At 44.2% G+C, this 21,602-nt stretch overlaps 1 protein-coding gene across 5 annotated transcripts in view; it reads right to left on the bottom strand.

The window, feature by feature from the left end:
• Positions 1-164: 164 nt before the first annotated feature.
• The window catches only part of sgk1 (serum/glucocorticoid regulated kinase 1), a 26,666-nt gene continuing 5,228 nt past the window's right edge, over positions 165-21,602 (bottom strand). Inside the window, exons 4-14 of one of the 5 annotated variants that reach the window (XM_027032057.2) lie at positions 13,921-14,118; positions 10,950-11,010; positions 4,156-4,231; positions 3,824-3,899; positions 3,540-3,728; positions 3,202-3,333; positions 2,363-2,599; positions 2,025-2,120; positions 1,727-1,882; positions 1,507-1,596; positions 165-1,390 (exon numbers count right to left, since the gene is read on the bottom strand). In XM_027032057.2, the coding sequence (XP_026887858.1) occupies positions 1,223-1,390; positions 1,507-1,596; positions 1,727-1,882; positions 2,025-2,120; positions 2,363-2,599; positions 3,202-3,333; positions 3,540-3,728; positions 3,824-3,899; positions 4,156-4,231; positions 10,950-11,010; positions 13,921-14,118 (1,479 nt within the window). In that variant the 3' untranslated portion in view covers positions 165-1,222. Of the gene's footprint in view, positions 1,391-1,506; positions 1,597-1,726; positions 1,883-2,024; positions 2,121-2,362; positions 2,600-3,201; positions 3,334-3,539; positions 3,729-3,823; positions 3,900-4,155; positions 4,232-4,377; positions 5,356-5,565; positions 6,350-6,372; positions 6,618-6,649; positions 6,761-10,949; positions 11,011-13,920; positions 14,119-21,602 lie in introns of those variants that run through there. The other 4 variants (XM_027032060.2, XM_027032059.2, XM_027032061.2 and 1 more) reach the window with 4 other exon arrangements.

Raw genomic sequence — 21,602 nt, 5'->3', positions numbered from 1 at the left:
GTGTGTGGTTCCTGTAAGTGTAAGGCACAACACACAGCATCTATGAGTATCTTTGAGTGTGTGTGTGTGTGCGCGCGCGCGCGTTTAGTCTTTTCTTCTGAATTCTGCCATATTCTGCATGCAGCACTTTTAAATAAGCAAATTAAATAAACAAAAAGAAACAGTTTGGGGAAAATAACAATAAAGTTTTATTGCAAACCAAACGAGGTCACAAATCAAAACATCTTACAATATACAGTACATATTTCAACAGTTTTTAACAGTTATTGTTACATAGAAGCATATCTTTAGTTGCTTTGTTCCATATACATTAAAACTAATACACAGACTCAAAATATACAAACAAACTTAAATAGCAGTATACAGTCATACTGAATGGAATGTGGTGTACAGACAGCATCGGAATGCTTTTCTGAGTGGCTTCGTTACATCACAGCAGAGGCTGGAAGACCAAGGTGAGAAACGTTATGTGATTGGTTGGTCCACGTGTCTATCTACACTATCATAGCAGCAGATCCCTCCAGCATTGGCCCACACATTCAAGCTAAAACAACAATGGAAAAATGAGGAACAGAACCGGAGGACGGAATCATAGTGGCGATCTTTAAATGTGCAACGGGCTTCTTTCTGTATGCTGTATCATGGCAACCAAAGGAACGTGTCACAAAACCAGGGTTGTGTGATGGTGAGCACCTGGTCACATGACCAGGACAAATACATGTGTGACAAGAAGGAAATAAAATGAAGACACAAATACCTTCCTCCAAAATAAACAACTAACCCAAAACATTCAAATTTCTGCATTTCTAGTCAACAGCAATGCCCTCAAATAAACCAGTGAGTTAAGTATGGGGGAGGGGGAATAGCCAACCGCGGGGCTCTCTCATCTCTGTGCCTGCTCTCTACCCATCTGAGTCCATTCAAAAGGACCTGAGTGCAAGCAGAGAAGTGAGTGTGCTCAGTGCCCCCGACGATGACAATGACAACAACCATGACAAACAGGAGGTGAAAGTTCTCTCGTGAGAGAGCCAGGCCTTGGAACTAAGGCCCGTGGAGCTGCCAAAGGCCATGTGCAAACAGCCCCACACCATGGGCAGCGGGAGACAGGGAGCCGGCTCCGTTCTCATAGTGATGCACTACAGGCGGGCTTCCATGGGACGACGTTTCCATGGCAACAAACTACAGGTACAAGTCTATGAGATGCCGTCTCCGCGGCGACGGGCTACAGGTAGGAGTCCATGGTAGGGGCATAAGAGAAACCCAGGAAGGCCTCAGCTGCATCGCTGATGCTGGCAGTGACCAGCGCGCTGTCAGGTGAGCAGCCAATAGAGCTCGGGACTGGCTCATCTGTGAACTCTGGGTCAAAGTGCCGAAGGTCGTTCGGGCCAGTCTAAAACACACACACACAAACTATTCACTAAAAATAATACAGGTGTTCAGCTTTTTATGTTCTATGCATTACCATGAATTGCAGCACTTTGGTTGTAGCATGAGAGTGGAACGTACCACATTGGGATTGAAAGGAGGGGTGAGCTTCTTCGCATTAAGATCATCCCAGTTAATGGGCGAGAAGAACATGTGATTCTTGATCTCAGTCTGTGAAGAGACGTGGAAGATGAACTTGAGTGAAAATTGGACTTTGAAAAGCCTAATTTTACCACATTTAAGGCCAACACTGAACTTAGGACATAAACACACACACACACACACACCAACACACACTTACAAAGTCATCGGTGCAACCCAGCCTCTTGGTCCGGTCCTTCTGGAGAAGGCCCTCCAGCAGGTGGCGGGCGGCGTTAGAGATGTTGGGTTTAAGCTGCAGCGGTTTGTTCAGGATGTTGTCATACATCTCCGCAGTGTTCCGGCTGTAGAACGGAGGCTGTGGGACCATCATAAAAACATTAACACTACTGACCTACACTTCCTACTGAAAATGAATGGGGTAAATAATGAAACTAATTATGTAAAAGGAAGGAAATGATGAGTTCAGAAATGATGCTGTACCGTGCTACAATACTCACCAGGCCATACAGCATCTCATAGAGCACAGCACCCAAACACCACCAGTCCACGGTTCTGTCATACGGCTGCTTATGCAGTACCTCTGGAGCCAAATACTGAGAGAGAGAGAGAGAGAGAGAACTTAAATTACACATTCACTTCACTGGTGTAGACTAACGTTGTCTAGTTTATCTGAGTGCCTACCACTGAAGTCTACAGTGGAGGATTATTCCTCTAAAGCTGTGAATTCTTTGAGGTTTTTGGTCCCAATATGTGAGAAGCTAGGAACGTCAAAGAACCAAGCGGATCCGTTTTAATTCTACCCATCTCTACGCTATGAGCCAAACATGGAACTTACCTCCGGAGTCCCACAGAAGGTGGACGTGGTACCGTTGGGTTCTATGTTCTCCTTGCAAAGGCCAAAGTCTGTGAGGATGATGTGGCCCTGGGAGTCCAGGAGAATGTTCTCAGGCTTCAGGTCTCGGTACACGATGTTGAGCGAGTGCAGATAGCCCAAAGCGCTGGCGATCTCCGCTGCATAGAACCGGGCCCGGGGCTCCAGGAAACAGCGCTCCCGTTGCAGGTGATAGAACAGCTGGACGAGAGAGAGAGAGAGAAGGTCTTTGATTCTACATCCTGAGAGCCATATTTATTCAGGTCACTCTACACTCCTGCAACAATGACAGGAGATTAGAGTGCACTGTACTGAAAAATCCTCCCCTTTCAACACACACCCCTATTCCTCAGGCTGGATCAAAGCCCCACAATGCTAAATCGGGCCGACCCCCTGCCCCCGACTGCCCCCCCAACACACACACACACACACACACACACACACACACAGTCCCCTCCCTGCCATTTCCCAGCTAGTTTCCTTTAAACAGTACAGCCTCTCTCCTCATGACAGGATATCCGTCTGCACTCCCTGTATCTCTCTCACTGGGTCACTCTCTCTCCCCCCCATCAGTCTCCCTCTCACTGCATGTGTGCCTCTCTCTGGCTTCTCTGTCTGCCTTGTCTATTCATTCCCCCTTCCAGCTCAGGTATCTTTAAAATATCTCTAATATCTCATGATTTCTTTTCATTATTTTCATCTTCTCTCCTGTTTTCTTTTGCCAACACTATCCTGCTCTCTGAGCCTAGTGTGATTCTCACGTGGTTTTTGTTCCAAAAACACAGTCGAGGCGGCCATCTTACCTCTCCTCCGTTGATGTAATCCAGCACAAAGTAGAGTTTGTCAGCCGTCTGGAAGGAGTAGTGCAGACCCACCAGGAACGGGTGCTTCACGTTCTTCAGCAGCACATTACGCTCAGACATGATGTGTTTCTCCTGCATCGCATGCACAAACATAGGGTCAGAGGTCAAACGCCACAGAGGACATCAACATTCTGACATCGCCATCTACATTTAAGTGTCATGGCTAAAAACTGCAGCCGCTGTAATCGTAACACAATGATGAGAAGAAGACATCCCAGCTGGCCTTCAGCGGACAGATTGCCGCTGCTCAGCCCATTTCAACAGGATGAGTTTCCTACCTCTTTCTTCTTTAGAATGGCTTTCTTCTGTAGCACTTTGACAGCGTAAAACTTGTCATCGCCATGGTGACGGGCCAGCAGAACCTTGCCAAAGCTGCCTTTTCCAATCACCTTCAGGAAGTTAAAGTCGGAGGGTTTGGCGGTGGGGTTGGAGGAGGGACCCAGGTTTATCTGCTGTGACGGACTAAGCTAGGGGAGGACACAGACAGTTAGACAGTCGACTTCAAACTGCATGCGCATACACACACACACACACACACATGCACTCATGCACACACACTTACTGGAGGAGAGGGGTTAGTGTTCATCAGTTCAGGATCCTGTGGTGGTGTCAAGTTCAGGATTGACTGGACCTCTGGGCTGTGGGATGACAGAACACTCATAGTTAATATACACGTTAACAATGACAGACATTTTATCACCAAACATGACAAGCCTGCTGTTATACACAAAACCATGACAGTCACAGATGAAAATGTTCTAAAATCGATCATTACCAGTCGAAAGCACAGTCTGGTACTGTCAGGATCAACACAGTTTAGAAACAAACACAGACTTGGTTTTTTCCACAAGCTCATTCTGAATAGTGTCTTTTTTTTCTGTGTTTGATACTTACTGTTTACATGCATAGGAGCTGGTTGCAAGCTTCTGAATAAAATCATTCAGTCCCATTCTCCTCTGTTTCATAAAGGCTGCGGGATGAGAGAGAGAGAGAGAGAGAGAGAGAGAGAGAGAGAGAGAAAAAGAGGGAAAAACGAATCACTTGATATTCTTCCATCACTTCACTGGGGTAGGCGGGCTGAAGTAGCTCCATTCATTCCAGATAAAGAAAGCCTACCACTGAGATTAGCCACTAGTCCTCTGGTTTTAGAGTAGGTCAGAGCGGGAGGCGGAACGCTGGTCTTCGTCTGGATTGTCATTGCGGTATTTTTCCGCCGTGGGCACGAACCCAAAACGACTCAACTCTTAAGTGAACTCCTACGCGTCTGTTCCAACTTTATAAGACACAGCAGAGGGCGGTCCGCGTGAGAATATCCCGGGGGCGTGCCGGGTTGTGACGTGCGAATCGACGCACTGCCCTGCGCCAATCAGAGGCGGCAGCGCTTTCCGGCTCGTGAACAATAACCTATTCAACCACTCCTAGAGGCCATTAGACCGCACGAGACGAAACTTGTTTCCTCGCGCAATCCGAGCGGAGCTCTGTGCTCCATGCACCGGGACGTGAATGCACCATGCACCACTTTAATGAACATTAAAGACACCACGCTCCAAACCGAGGCGCATGCAGGGCCGGGGGACATGACACCACAGCACACAAAATCAAAACTACAACCGATCTACCCAACCAACAGGGCTGACCAGTCTGAGCTGGAGATCTAAATGAATGCTTTACTCACCAAACCTGGCACCTATTTTCAGTATTTACGTCTGGAATAGTGTACAGAAGGCATGAAATTAATCTGTTCTATTCAAAAATAATCCCATTGAGGATTAGTTCGCGGACCTACTGCTGTTGACGGTTAAAGTGAGATACGAGGCGATCCGTATAAACCAATCAAATACATGGTACTCGCTTTGACATGTGAGTGACCCTGCTCGTGACACGCTAAACTATTGATCAAAGAAAATTAAGTACCAGCTCACTCCCGGAAAATGACAGATAAGTGTGTAGAGCCCTAGAACGCACTGAAACGCAGCTCCAAGTAAAAAGAAGTATGATTCCGCAGCCGACACTTCACTTCGATATGTAACAGGCATCGGCTTTGCCTAATCAAACTACAAATGACATTTACACATCCAAGTTGTAATCTCAAGCATTTCTATCACAAGAGTAAACACACACACACACACATTTTATATATATATATATATATATATATATATATATATATATATATATATATATATATATATATATATATAATAATTATTAATATGTTTGTTTGTTTATTTATTTATTTTGCAAAGAACCTCCGAGCTTTGGTGCCAATGAGTGTAAAGCCATGTTCAGTAAGCAGCAGCCTACCTGATGAGCGAGCCTTACAGTGTCCCAGCACGCGGATGCACTGACTCGGTGAAGGCGTACAGGCTTATAGTCTACCGCTCGCGCTCTCTGCCTGGCGCCGCTGTCCCGGATCACCCATGCACCGTGAGACAAAAGCGACGGAACCCGAGCCAACTCGCGCAAAGCTGTGGAAAAGTACAGAGCCGCGCGGCCTGAACCGCTTCATTCACATACCCGCGGGATGTAGTAGGCCTCGCGCGTCTTTTGCGCAGGAGCCCATTCTGGACCCGTAAACTTTGATTTCCCTTTAAAATCCAGTGGCATGCAGACCCACGGCCCACGCGAGGCAATGCTCTGCCGCATGAGCTCTACTGTGAAAAACCTGATGCCCAGGTTGGCAGAGTTGCGCAATGCTGTAACACAGTTCAGCATTAACTCGGTGATTCTGTGAATCATGATTCCCAACTCATTACTGTTAATGATGAAAAGGTCTTAGCTCGTGTACAGCCCATAAACAAAGTGGCTTGATCAGCTTTAATCAAACCGTGGCACACGCTGTAAGATTCCAACACGAATTAATTATAATATTTTAATAATATCGCCAGAGAAACAGTTTACACGCAGAAAACAGTTTACACACACGACAGTTTTTATCTACCGGAATGTTGAAGACGGATCGGAAACTAAGTTTAACATCTCCCAGATGTTCAGTGAAATACCCGATCCAGAAAGAACTACAAACACAGCCTCGAATAGCAGTAAAGTAGCAGAACCACGTCCTGTTAAAACTATAGGGGGAAACGATATTTGGGGGAAAAATCCACAAACCTTTTAGTTCTGACATCCTCATTTCCTAATGTACATTACCGGCAGTCGCGTTACTTGGCTACATACACAAGTGTTCCTATCCGTTTGGATCAGAGTGCCATACGTGTAGCCCTGTTCAAGCCCTGCTCAGACCTGTCCCAGAAGCAGTGAGCACAGAGCAACCCTCACCTCACCCACACTACAGTGCCCTTCTGGGGGCCATCCAAGAGGGGCCTCTCAATTGAATAACGCGACCAGAAATATGTAAGTATCGCTTTAGGATCGTTGGTTGACTTACGGAGACGTTTCTTTCATAGAGACAGGGGAGGAAGCGGACCCTTGATCCACAGTACAACAGGAACCTCGGAGGAGCAGAAACCAGACGCCGCATTCCATCCAGCAGAAACGCGCGGGGCGGGGCTCGTGTCCTTCCGTGATTTTGGTCTGTTTCACGGAAAGCTACCGCAGGACGGGCTGGACTTACATGGGACAGCATGATACCCAGAAATGGGTTCTTATTCACCAGCTAAGTGTAGTCTAAAGAGATTTAGGCTTTTTCATATTTAAATATTCTGACACTTAACTGCCCAACCCTTATGAACGCCAGTTACGAATTTGAGAAATGTTTGGTTTTTAGCATGTTACTGAATACAAAATGAAATATATGCAGTCTAAGCCATCCGAGTATTTTTTTTTTATCCCATAGGCTATTTCAGTGAGCTGCATAAGCATTCATATGGTTGCCAAAGATACCTGAAGACATGGATTATGCTGCAAGTTGACATGTCACAGCCAATACAAGTAATTCACTTGATGTCATAAGCATACTTAGTACTTTCTGTTTCATACCAGGTATATGATGGCACACCCTGTCCACAATGCTGTAAAGTTTCTAAGTGTTAAGAAAGGTAAATCTGAAGAGATCTGATAATCTTGGGATTTCAAAGGTACATGGCAGTAATATTTCAATGAGTCCGTTTGTTTTTTAGAATATCACAATAACCATCACATGCTTTTACTAAAATAATGAATACATTACACACACACACACACACACACACACACACACACACACACACACACACACACTTCCAACAAAGTCAGCACTCTGTGCACGCACACACACATACACACACATACTAAATACACATTCTAAAATGCTTTGAGTGATAATTTCAGGCTCAAGTGTTACATTTGGCCTGTGAGTGTGCCATCTGTCCACTTAAGTAACCTGCTGTACCCCTTGTACTGGTCTAAGGTCACCTGTCATCTGCTGACGTCAGCTGATAAGAGCTGATGACGAAATTCCTGCTCAGTGCTGAGTCACTCTGGCTACTCTGCTGAAGTAGGCTGTTCTGTGTTCTTACTCACATGCTCATTCTGTAAGACTTAACTCCCAGTTCTCATCTCTGTGTATGTGTGTGTGTATGTGTGTGTGTCTGTGTGTGTGTGTGTGTGTGAGTGTATGCATGTGTGTGTGTATGTGTGAATGCATGTGTGTGTGTGCATGTGTGTGTGTATGTATGTGTATGTGTGTGCGTGTGTGAGTGCATGTGTATGTGTGTGTGTGTGTGTGTGTGTGTGTGTATGTGTATGTGTGAGCGTTTGTATGTATGCGTACATGTGTATGCGTACGTGTGTGTGCGTATGTGTGTGTGCATGCATGTGTGTGTGTGTGCGTATGTGTGTGTGTATGCATGTGTGTGTGTGCGTGAGTGTGTGTGTGTGTGTGAGTGTGTGTATGTATGTGTGCGCGAGTGTGTGTGTGTATGTATGTGTGTGTGTATGAGTGTGTTTGTGTGTGTGCATATGTGTGTGTGCGTATGTGCATGTGTGTGTGTGTGTGTATGTGCATGTGTGAGTGTGTGTGTGTGTGTGTGTGTATGTGCATGTGTGAGTGTGCGAGTGTGCGTGTGTGTGTGTGTGTGTGCGCGTGCGTGCGTATGTGTGTGAGTGTGTGTGTGTGTATGTGTGTGCGTGTGTGTGTGTGCGTGTATGTATGTGTATGTGTGTGTGTGTGTGCGTGCGTGCGTATGTATGTGTGTGTGTGTGTGTGTGTGTGTGTATGTGTGTGTGTGTATGTGTGTGTGTGTGTGTATGTGCATGTGTGTGTGTGTGTGTGTGTGTGTGCATGTGTGAGTATGTGTGTGCGTGTGTGAGTGCGTGTGTGAGTGTGTGTGTGTGTATGTGCATGTGTGAGTGTGTGTGTGTGTGTGTGTATGTGCATGTGTGAGTGTAAGTGTGTGTGTGTGTGTGTATGTGCATGTGTGAGTGTGTTTGTGTGTGTATGTGTGTGTGTATGTGTGTGCGTGTGTGAGTACGTGAGTGCATGTGTGCGTGTGTGTATGTGCATGTGTGAGTGCGTGTGTGTGTGTGTGTGTGTGTGTGTGTGCGCGCGTGCGTGCGTATGTATGTGTGTGTGTGTGTGTGTGTGTGTGTGTGTGTGTATGTGTGTGTGTGTATGTGTGTGTGTGTATGTGCGTGTGTGAGTGTGTATGTGCGTGTGTGTGTATGTGCGTGTGTGTATGTGCGTGTGTGAGTGTGTGCGTGTGTGTGTGCGTGTGTGTGTGTGTGTGTGTGTATGTGTGTGTGTGTGTGTATGTGTGTGTGTGTGTATGTGCATGTGTGAGTGCGTGTGTGTGTGTGTGTGTGTGTATGTGCATGTGTGAGTGCGTGTGTGTGTGTGTGTGTGTGAGTAGATCTCTGGGGGACTAAGGTGAGGAATGGGATGAGAGAGTAAGAGGAAACAGCTTGAGCTCTAATGTCCCCACACTCTCTTTATTTGCACTGGAAGATTACATGAAATGCTCAAATCCTACAGCTCAAAGCTACCAAATTCCTTGAATACAGTCATTATGAATACTAATGACACTAATGTAGCTTTGGATCGTACAACATTTGGGGGTTCAGTGACATTATGTATTTATACACACACACACACAACACCCCCTCCCCCCACCCGACACACACTAACATACTTACACACAAATATGCAAACACGGACACAGTCCCTAAAGATGATTCACAGAGCGTGAACTGTAGATGCATTTTGCCAGGAATCTATTACAAACACTATATATTCTGTGAGGTTGTCGAATTTGAATGCATTTAGCTGACTGAGTGTATGAGTAATATGAACAGACATACATGCATGCGCACACACACACACACACACAGTCTCACACACACACACACACACACACACACACACACACACACACACACACACATTTCACTGGCCTGACCATACATAAACAACATAAACAAAAGCTGGCACGACATGTTTCTGTGTGTCTGTTCATGTTTCTGTGTGACTATGTCCCACAGCAACAATATATTTACAAATTTTTTTTTCCAGAACAGAATAAAAGGCAACAGTGCACTTTATGAGTGCCACAATCTGCAAACCCTCCAAGTGTATCACCAGTGTCTTACAGCTCTCCTGAGCTCTCTGGAGGAACTAGCAGCACATCAATCATGTAGAACTAGGGTTCGACACAGTCCAGTCTAGTGCTGTAAAATCCGATAAGCAATGGAAAAATTCTGTAATTAGAGATAAGCCCCAGTGGAAACTGTGCAGGCACACCGCAGGGAACTCTGGGAACCCAGCTGGCTTGCTAAATGGCTCCGACCACATTTCCAGATTTCGTCTTAATCACGCTATTGCGCTCCAGATATGGAAAGTCATGTTTTTCAGTCAAAACATATTTGACTTGGTGGGTCATGTGAAGCTCATCTACAAGGAAACAAATACAAAAATCTGGAAGGAAGCGCAAAGCTGCCTGTCTTGTACTCTCCACCGTCATGCAGTGTTGGCATCATGCTGCAGTAGTTGGTAAATGTACAACTTAAGGAAATTACCTTTAAATCTGAATCCCAGATATCATAAGGATTCTTAGAAGTCTTTAAATGATGGATCAGAGGAAAAATTCAATGTACTGGAATTAAACTTTATTCCCAGGAATAACAGGGAGATGAGAGAAACTGGACTATAGGTAATGGATTAGCCATGTGGGACTTATGTATGTTGTGTGTTGCTGTCTGTTCATAAATACTGGTTGTGTGCAAACCCTCTGACAACAAACAATTATTAAAGTTCCTACAATATTTCAGCATTGTTTACAGTGATTACTATGGCATGATTACTTATGCTAAGAGACAGAGAAACAGACAGAGACAGACAGGGAGAGACACAGACAGACAGACAGACAGACAGAGTGTGTGTGTGTGTGTGTGTGTGTGTGTGAGAGTTAAAGGTCCTTTTGCCTCATGAAGCTCACAAGCGCATTGTGATTCGTGCAGTTTAGGTCTGAGAGTTTGTTTTTACAAACAACTTCCTGTTGTTGCTACCAAACAAGAAAACCATGTCAACCATGTCATAGGCTTGGGCCTTTTAGCATTATTGAACCCGGGACAGTCTTATATGTCCTCAGAGCCTAGTCAGTCACTAGTCAAATGGAGAAAGAGTCTTTTTGTAGACTCTGAGAGTGGGTCAGTGAAGAAGCAGTCAGTGAGCGTTTAGACATTGATACTAGAAAGAAGATATGTGATCACTGCATAGAAAAGTGAAACCAAGCATGTGAAAGAGCAGCTCTTACTGTTATCTGGAGAAGAGCTGTAGTCTGGCTCCGTGTCGCCATGGTGATACAGGTCCATAGCCTGGAAAAAAAGCAATGAAGTGGGTCAGCTTGTTTTAAGTCTGGGCTATAATACCCCTCTACCCCCCCAAAAGTATTACTGCCTGGCTTCTAATTGACAAAGACGTGCATCTTCTACAACAGTGGAACCATTCAGCTGTTCATAAATGTTAGAAATACTAGGCAAAGTCTTGCTGTGCTGGACCACTGCACATCCAGACTGGTTATACTGGACCACTGTACACCAAGCTTGGTTATACCGGACCACTGCACATCCAGACTGGTTATACTGGACCACTGTACAGTGTTTTTCATGCAAATGTCACCAGAACAACACCTAAAATTCTTGCGAAGGAAGCATCGCATTGGAGTGGTCATCTCAATGCTCAGAACATACTTCTACTATCTGCTGTTTTGCCACCTCACCTGTTGTGCACTGTGCCACAACATTATAGATTGCAAAGTACAATGTTGACTAAAGTGGAAAAGTGTCACTGTTAATAGCAAAGCAACTTGAGAGTTTTGAAAGTGGATTTGCAAACTTACTGGCACCGAGCGTGTAAAGGTCAGAGGTCTCCTACCATGCGTACTCTGCCAGCTAGAAATGGTAGCTCAGACAACTCTCTAAACTCCACTGAACAGTATTTAAACAATTTATAAGCCTGCTGTAGGCAGTGGAATTTGCTTCTGGAAATATTCATTAATATGTTTAACAATTTTTTATGCATTATGCTTTGTTTCTACAAAGGAGGTCACATTACGAAAGCCAATGATACAGCAGGGAAAATGAAATGGGAGTTTTGACTGTTGACCCCAACCTACTTTCTGGATATATTATACACTCATTCCCTCTCTCTATTACACGCACGCACGCGCGCACACACACACACACATACACACACACATACACACACACATACACACACACATACACACACACATACACACACACATACATACACACACACACACACACACACACACACACACACACACACACACACACACACACACTACCTTGCTCCCTTGTCATCTTGGAATATGCCTGTGCAATCAGGGAAGAAAAAATCCATTGATGGAATAACCTGGTTGTTCACTATATTCAGATAGTCAGCTGCCCTCATTCTTTGGGCACATAACATTGCTGAACCAAGACCTGACCAACTGCAGCAACCCCAGATCATAGCACTGCCCCACAGGCTTGTACGGTAGGCACTAGGCCTGATGGGTGCATCACTTCAGCCGCCTCTCTTCTTACCCTGATGCGCCCATCTCTCTGGAACAGGGTAAATCTGGACTCAGACCACATGACCTTCCATTGCTCCAGAGTCCAATCTTTATGCTCCCCGGCAAATTTAAGCCGTTTTTGCCGGTTAGCCTCACTGACAAGTGGTTTTCTTAAGGCTACACAGCTGTTTAGTCCCAATCCCTTGAGTTCCCTTTGCATTGTGCGTGTGGAAATGCTCTTACTTTCACTATTAAACATCCCTGAGTTTTACTGTTGTTTTTCTATGATTTGATTTTACCACACGTTTAAGTGATCGACGATCACGATCATTCAAGATTTTTTTCTGACCTCATTCCTTCCTCGAAGATGATGTTTCCTCACTGTGCTTCCACTTTTTAATAATGCGTTGGGCAGTTCTTAACCCAATTTTAGTAGTTTCAGCAATCTCCTAAGATGTTTTCTCTGCTTGATGCATGCCAATAATTTGACCCTTCTGAAATAGATTAAAATATGTTCCACGACCACAGGATGTCTTTCGACATGGTTGTTTAACAAATGAGAAGCTACTCACTGCATCAGTGAGTAACTTGTTGCCAGTTGAAACATAATCACCCTGTTTGCTTAGTTAAATCCAGGTGGTGAACTTTTGTTTTGGCCAGGCAGTGTGTGTGTGTGTGTGTGTGTGTGTGTGTGTGTGTGTGTGTGTGTGTGTGTGTGTGTGTGTGTGTGTGTGTGTGTGTGTGTGTGTGTGTGTGTGTGTGTGTGTGTTCATGATAACTTCATGGTGACAGTTCAATGAGGATAAGCATCAATCTCATCTGTCACCCCAGTACAATCCTCTCTCTCGCTCTCTCTCTGTATATATATATATATATATATATATATATATATATATATATATATATATATACACATACACACACACACACACACACACACACACACTTTCAGTGTCAAAGCATCACCATACCTGGCATTCTGAAATCTGTTCTACTCGAAACAGAGAAACAGACAGAAAGAGAGCAGGTGAGACTGACAGAGAAAGAGTCTTCTTTAAAGACACGAGACACCCACGAGACACCCATGAGACCTAGTTAGCAAGGCTGCATATTCCTGTCCTGAATCTTATTTCTACCAAATGCTACCAGATGTTTATATTTCTCCAAGCCATATTCACCCAGTCATAAAACAAATTCACTCAACTATTGCATGGTTGACTCTGTCATAGCCTCCAGGGCTGCTGGAGATGAAGCTGGGAGAACCAGTGGTAATTAAGCCTGGATCTAGAAGCCAAATCCAGCCCTGTATTTTGTTATCACCAATACTTTGCAATCAGAGAAAAAAGAAAAAAGTCTCTGGAGATATGGCCATGGACAGTGTGGGGATGATAGTGTTGGGATTGACAGTGTGGTGTTGACAGTGTTGGGATTGATAGCTCTTGTTCTCAGACTGGCTAGCCAGCAGGACACAGGTGAGCTAAGCACAGCCTTGCTGCTGAGCTTGACCAGTTACCAGCAGAAGGAGCTGAGCAAGACCTGCGAGACGATGAGCAGAGCGATACCATCCGCCTCTATATGAGGGTGCAGAACACTAACTGTTTTGTTTTTATTTCTGTTGCACAGGAAGTGCCTCTGTTCTCTGCTTATACAAGTGTCCCTGTGTGTGTGTGTGGGTATATGTGTGTATGTTTGTGTGTATGCAGACCTGCGTGCGTTGCCGTGGTTGCCATGAATCTTCGCTGCTATAGGTAATGTAGGGCCCATTGCACAAGCCGCATTCCAGCAGAATGGGGTTCCTCAAGAGGGGCGACATCGCCCAGGGGCAGACCACATGACCCTCCGGCTCGGCCTCTTTTGTTTTCCCATCTGTGTGATGACGACTGAGCATTTTCCATTTTCTCACCTGGGTAAACAAACAACAAACATGCATACAAACAGATAAACAACCTTTGAACCAGCTTTGAAGTGAGACAACATTAGCTAAAGGAATACGTGCTGTATTTCGCTCTCAAAGCTGTTCTCAGTGCAGCCGTACGTCTCTGGGCCTTGGTTAGTTTTGCAGGATCATATAAATCAGACGTGGCATCAGAGTGGGTGTGAAAAGGATACAAAGTCTAAAGACTAAATGGACTCAACAAACTGAATGCTGTCAGCTCCAAAAGCCTTGGACAATAAGCAGGTGTGTGTGAGAGAGAGAAAGACAACACAATGAAAGTAGATGTTCTGAGAAAGATACTAATTAAACAATAACCTCCTTCTTTTCTCTCTATTCTCCCCCTGTGTGTGTGTGTGTGTGTGTGTGTGTGTGTGTGTGTGTGTGTGAGCACAGAGCTGTGGTATGAGTCCGCTCATACTGGGTAAACATTCCAGGAATTCCTGAGCTCCCACATGGGATTCTTTCTGCTGGTTGTCATCACTGAAAGCAGCTGGGCTAGGCTGGCACTTACAGCTTGTTTGTGGTTTGAACATGTGTGGTGGCTAAGGGCTGCTAATCCAAAACGTTGTTTTTCAAGTGAGAAAGTTTGTGTGTGTACGTGATTGTGTGTGTGTTTATGGTTGTGCACAGTTTCCAAGAGCCAGAATTTGATTGTTTTTACAGAAATGTACATGCCCAGTATGTGTGTATATGTGTTCATGTTCATGAACACACATGTTTATGTGTTCATGTCCACTATGTGTGTATGTGTGTTCATGTCCACTATGTGTGTATGTGTGTTCATGTCCACTATGTGTGTATGTGTGTTCATGTCCACTGTGTGTATGTGTGTTCATGTCCAGTATGTGTGTATGTGTGTTCATGTCCACTATGTGTGTATGTGTGTTCATGTCCACTATGTGTGTATGTGTGTTCATGTCCACTATGTGTGTATGTGTGTTCATGTCCAGTATGTGTGTATGTGTGTTCATGTCCAGTATGTGTGTATGTGTGTTCATGTCCACTATGTGTGTATGTGTGTTCATGTCCACTATGTGTGTATGTGTGTTCATGTCCACTATGTGTGTATGTGTGTTCATGTCCAGTATGTGTGTATGTGTGTTCATGTCCACTATGTGTGTATGTGTGTTCATGTCCACTATGTGTGTATGTGTGTTCATGTCCACTATGTGTGTATGTGTGTTCATGTCCACTATGTGTGTGTGTGTTCATGTCCACTATGTGTGTATGTGTGTTCATGTCCACTGTGTGTATGTGTGTTCATGTCCACTATGTGTGTATGTGTGTTCATGTCCAGTATGTGTGTATGTGTGTTCATGTCCACTATGTGTGTGTGTGTTCATGTCCACTATGTGTGTATGTGTGTTCATGTCCACTATGTGTGTATGTGTGTATGTGTGTATGTGTGTGTGTGTGTGTATTCTACCTTGTCACTTTTATCTACACTATCACCTTCATGATTACTGTTCTCTGAATCTTTTTTCTTCTCTTCCAGAAGTCAAAAGCATATTTCCTCTCTGTCTCTCTCTCTCGTTCACCATCTCAGCGTGTCTCTCTCTCGGTCTCTCTTTCTCCCAGTCTGTCTCCCTTTCTCTTTCTCTCCATCTCTTGTTCTCCCATTCGCTTTCTCTCTCTCACTCCAAACCACAGCAGCCACAAAACACTCCAAGGACACAGATCTAAAAATACAAAGTAGGTGAAGGTCGTGAACTTTCGTAACAGCTCTGAACTCTGTACCCAGGTGAGTGCGCCATGGTGAAGAAGAGCAGTAGGAGGCTGCATGGCAGCGAGGATAAGAGGGCAGGGCATCAGAAAGGAGGTCTGAACGCTAATGTGGTAGCTCAGTGCTTAAGGTATTCAACTTGTTGCCGGTTCAAGCTGCACCACTGCAAAGTCCCTACTGTTGGGTCCCTGAGTAAGACCCTTAACCCTAAATTACCCAGAGCTGTACTCAGCTATGATTGTAAGTCACTTTGGTTAAAAGTGCCAGATAAAAGCCATAAATGTAAATGTAAATAAATGTAATGTCTGCATGCTAACATGCTAACGTGCCTCTGGATCTAGCAGGAGGCTGGCACACACTTCTCCCTGGGCAGAGGTCACAGATACTGTAGACACTGTGTGTGTGTGTGTGTGTGTGTGTGTGTGTGTGTGTGTGTGTGTGTGTGTGTGTGTGTGTGTGTGTGTGTGTGTGTGTGTGCAGTCTTTATGTTTTACTTCCTTTATAGCCATGAGATTTGCCCATGATGGCAAAAAGCAGAAAATGTTGTTGGGTATTCTGACAGGCCAAAAATACTCAGAATACAAATTTCACCTGAAACAAGGAAAGAGCTACAACATTAAAAACAGGGTTAGGTTAAACACAGGGTTAGGTTAAAGACAGGGTTAGATTAAAGACAGGGTTAGGTTAAAGACAGGGTTAGATTAAAGACAGGGTTAGGTTAAAGACAGGGTTAGGTTAAAGACAGGGTTAGATTAAAGACAGGGTTAGGTTAAAGACAGGGTTAGATTAAAGACAGGGTTAGGTTAAAGACAGGGTTAGATTAAAGACAGGGTTAGGTTAAAGACAGAGTTAGATTTAGGTACTGTTTGACCTGTCTTGCTACTACAATAACTAGTTCTTTGGAAAGCCACCATAAAGATAGCAGAAGAAGTGTGTGCCTGAGTGTTTGTGTGCGTGTGTGTGCGTGGGTTTGTTTATGTTTGTGTGAGTGTCTGTGTGCATGTGTGTGCCTGTATCTGTGTGTGTGTGTGTGGGTGTGTGTCTGCTTATGTAACCACACACTCCTGTGTACCCACCGCACATCTGTGCAGTAGGCAACCTTTAGGAAGGTGGCGGACTGCTTTGCCTTCAAACCCTGCCCATTTGCCCAGTGAGCGTAAAGAGGATAAAGCACAAATGTAAAGCTCTGGACTGTGGACTCAGGCTGGTGATTGGACAGGGCTTGATACGTAGTGAGGTCACGCTTCTGGTCTTTGGAGTGGGAGAATTGGTGCCATTAGTCCGAGGTTCACTGGCTGGCCTTGGCACTCATGCCCAGCTGCTCCGTGTGGGCCTCAGTCAACAGTTTTATTGCGTTTCTGTGAACTGTAATCTCGGCACATAACGACAATCAACAAGCATATTGTGTTTCAGACAGTCGTGGTCTCTCCCAGATGGAGCGCAGAGGAAGGACACCTGGGATAGCACTGGTGACGAGGGTGTGGCTACGAGCAGACCAGTGAGCGCTCACTCTGCACAGACTCATCCACTCTGTGTGTGTGTGTGTGAATCACAGCAGAGACCCTAGCGATGAGTCATCAGTGCACTCCAACCATGCTGCATCCTTCTGCTACATTAATTCTGCCTCAGTGCAAAGAGAAAGAGAGAGAGGGAGAGAGAGAGAAGGAGAGAGAGAGAGAGAGAGAGAGAAGGGGAGAGAGAGACAGAGAGAGAGAGAAGGAGAGAGAGAGCAGCTCATTCTAGTCTTTCTAGTTGAGTAAATGACTAGCAGTCTCAGTAATGTGGCATTAATGAAGATGAGCTATAAAATAAGTGAGAACAGTATCAGAGAACTGGAGTTGCTGGTGTGTGTTATGAGAGAAATACAGAGAAATACACTCACACACACACACACACACACACACACACACACACACACACACACTCACACACTCTCAATCACACACTCACACACACACACTCTCAATCACACACTCACATACACACACACACTCTCAATCACACACACACACACACACACACACACACACACACACACACACTCTCAATCATACACTCACACACACACACTCGCACACACTCACACACACACACACACACACTCTCAATCACACACTCACACACTTTCAATCACACACTCACACACACTCACACTCTCAATCACACACACTCACACTCTCAATCACACACACACACACACACACACACTCTCAATCACACACTCACACACACTCTCAATCACACACTCACACACACACACACACACACACTCACACACACTCTCAATCACACACACACACACTCTCAATCACACACTCACACACACACACACACTCTCAATCACACACACACACACACACACACACACACTCTCAATCACACTTATACACACACACACACACTCACAATCACACACTTATACACACACACACACACAATCACATACTCACACACACTCACACTCTCAATCACACACTCACACAAACACTCAATCACACACTCACACACACACACACACACACACTCTCAATCACACACACACACACACACACTCACACTCTCAATCATACACTCACACACACACTCACACACACCCACTCGCACACACTCACACACACACACACACACACAATCACACACTCACACACACTCACACTCTCAATCACACACACACACACACTCTCAATCACACACTCACACACACTCTCAATCACACACTCACACACACACACACACACACACTCACACACACTCTCAATCACACACACACACACACACACTCTCAATCACACACTCACACACACACACACACACACACACACACACACACACACACACACACACTCTCAATCACACACACACACACACACACACACACACACTCTCAATCACACACTTATACACACACACACACACACTCACAATCACACACTTATACACACACACACACTCACTCTCACACACACTCACACACACACACACACACACTCACACACAGTTTCAATCACACACTCTCACACACACACACACAATCACACACTCACACACACACACAATCACACACTCACACACACACTCTCAATCACACACTCACACACACCCACTCTCAATCACACACACTCTCAATCACACACACCCACTCACACACATACACTCTCAATCACACACCCACTCACACACATACACTCTCAATCACACACTCACACACACACACACACACTCTCAATCACACACACTCACACACACACACACACTCATACACACACACACACTCACACACACACACACACTCACACACACACACACACTCACACACACACACACACACACTCATACACAGTACATCATAATGCCTGCCTTGCTGAGCCTCTCTATAGATATGACATGCAACAACCCAACAGATAAAACACTCATCATAGAGCCCAAAGATAAAGCATTTAACACAGAACTGAACACCCCAGCCAAACCAACCAGGGCAGCACTGCAGGTCAGACTCCTGAAAGCAGCTTGACAGGTTAGTAACAGAGCACACCATGCTTCAGTTTAAACTGAACACTTCAGGACCCGCTTCCTAATCTATGGTAGGCAGACAGTGCAATGATACATTAAACAGCTCTTAAAAAATGTGTCTGGAGCACCCAGAAAACCAAACATGCTTCTTCCAAAAAACTTCAGAAATGCACATAAATGAAGGACAGTGGAGCAAACTCATAACCTTCCCTCTGGCAGAGCAGCTGCATTGTGTCCAAGTGGAGAGCAAAATTACTTAAACTGTTAATCATTACACATTTCTAATGACCAAGAACAGGAAAATTATCCAGTTATTGGAAAATCAAGATCGCCTGTTTTTAAAAAATTGTTTTCCAACAAAGCAACAGGGATGTCGAGGAGAGTGGAGAGGCGAGAAAAGAGTTGAGGTCTAAATAGTGGAGCTGTGGCAGCTTTGCAGTAAAACAACATTTGCTGAAATGTCAAAACACTACTGGAACATTTGAACATTTTCTTTCTTCACTGAGTGCAGAAACAGCATACATGTATAAAAGTCCAATATGAAATAAACAACATAATATGATATAAACAACACAATACGGTATAAACAACACAATATGCAATAAACAACACAATACGGTATAAACAACACAATATGAATTAACACAATACAGTATAAACAACACAATACGGTATAAACAACACAATACAGTATAAACTACACAATATGAAATAAACAACACAATACAGTACAAACAGCATAATATGAAATAAACAACAGAATACAGTATAAACAATGCAATACAGTATAAACAACACAATTCAGTATAAACTACACAATACGGGATAAACAACACAATAAAGTATAAACTACACAATATGAAAAACAACACAATACAGTATAAACTACACAATATGAAATAAACAACACAATACGGTATATAAACAACACAATACAGTACAAACAGCATAATATGAAATAAACAACAGAATACAGTATAAACAATGCAATATGAAATAAACAACACAATATGGTATAAACAACACAATATGAAATAACACAATACTGTAAAACAACACAATACGGTATAAACACCACAATATGGCTCTTTGGCTCCTTTAACTCCCAGAGTGTCTCAGATTTTGACCAACAAACAATTCAGTGTCATCAAAACTGTCATCAAAACAAGCAACAGAGTTCATTGATTGCAATAATTTAGTCACTTAAACTAGATATTATAATGTGCTATTAGTGACATGTTCACATTAAAAATCTCTAAAATAAGTTGATGTGAACAATCTCAGTACTTATCAAATTTAACTTGTCATGGGAAGTAGATATTTAATTTAAGAAGAAATATTTGAGGAAGTAAATATATTGTTAGTTGTTTAGTTGTTAAAATTACAGTGATAAAACTGACGCTAGACTGTGAAGCACCTTCCGAATCTGATCTGATATAACTCAGGACTAACTGCATATATACTGTGTGTGAACATTACCAAGCATAACTATAGGAACCTGTGACCTAGATAGTATCAACTCCATATTAAAGACTGACAAAAGACTTATTTAAAATACTCTTTCTTGAATGAACATCCCAAACCAGAGTGGTTTTGAGACTGGGCCCAGAGGTATGCGTACTAAAACACCTTTTCTCTGGTTTTTAGTTTCCCTGGGTTTCCCTTTTCTGACAACACATCTCCAGCCATTATGAATGTGTAATAATATCTCAACATAACAAATATTGGATGTGTCTGGTAAAGGCTCTTTGAAAAGCCCTTTCACCAACCACAGACACTTGGAAAGAGCAGAATGCACATGCTCAGAGAAACAGCGACTGAACGGAGCAGCTCCATTTAGATTCAGTCTCTGTCCTCCTGGGACTAAACCAGGCTGATCCCTGACTGCAGGGAAAACAGAGACGATGTAAGCAGAGATCTCTCTCGCTGTCTCTCTCTCCTTCAGGTATGGGAGGTGGGGTCAAGCCAACATCATCTGAGCTCAGCCACAGGTCAGGGGTTGTGCTTCTCAAGGGTGAAAGGGCAAACCCAGAGAGGGAATATGGAGTCATGAGAGCGTGAGAGAGACGCATGGATTTCAATCCCAGATTTAGCAGTTTTTCAAATATTCAGGAAGGACCATTCTTGCTAGGGTAGAGCTGTCCTGCAGAGGTACACCCAAAACATGCCCAGCAGAGACAGACCTAAAGGATACCTCACAGAGACAGACCCGAAAGAT

The sequence above is a fragment of the Electrophorus electricus genome, chromosome 24, assembly GCF_013358815.1.
Source record: "Electrophorus electricus isolate fEleEle1 chromosome 24, fEleEle1.pri, whole genome shotgun sequence".
NCBI lineage: Eukaryota > Metazoa > Chordata > Actinopteri > Gymnotiformes > Gymnotidae > Electrophorus > Electrophorus electricus.
This window is presented reverse-complemented; position numbering and strand designations above follow the sequence as displayed.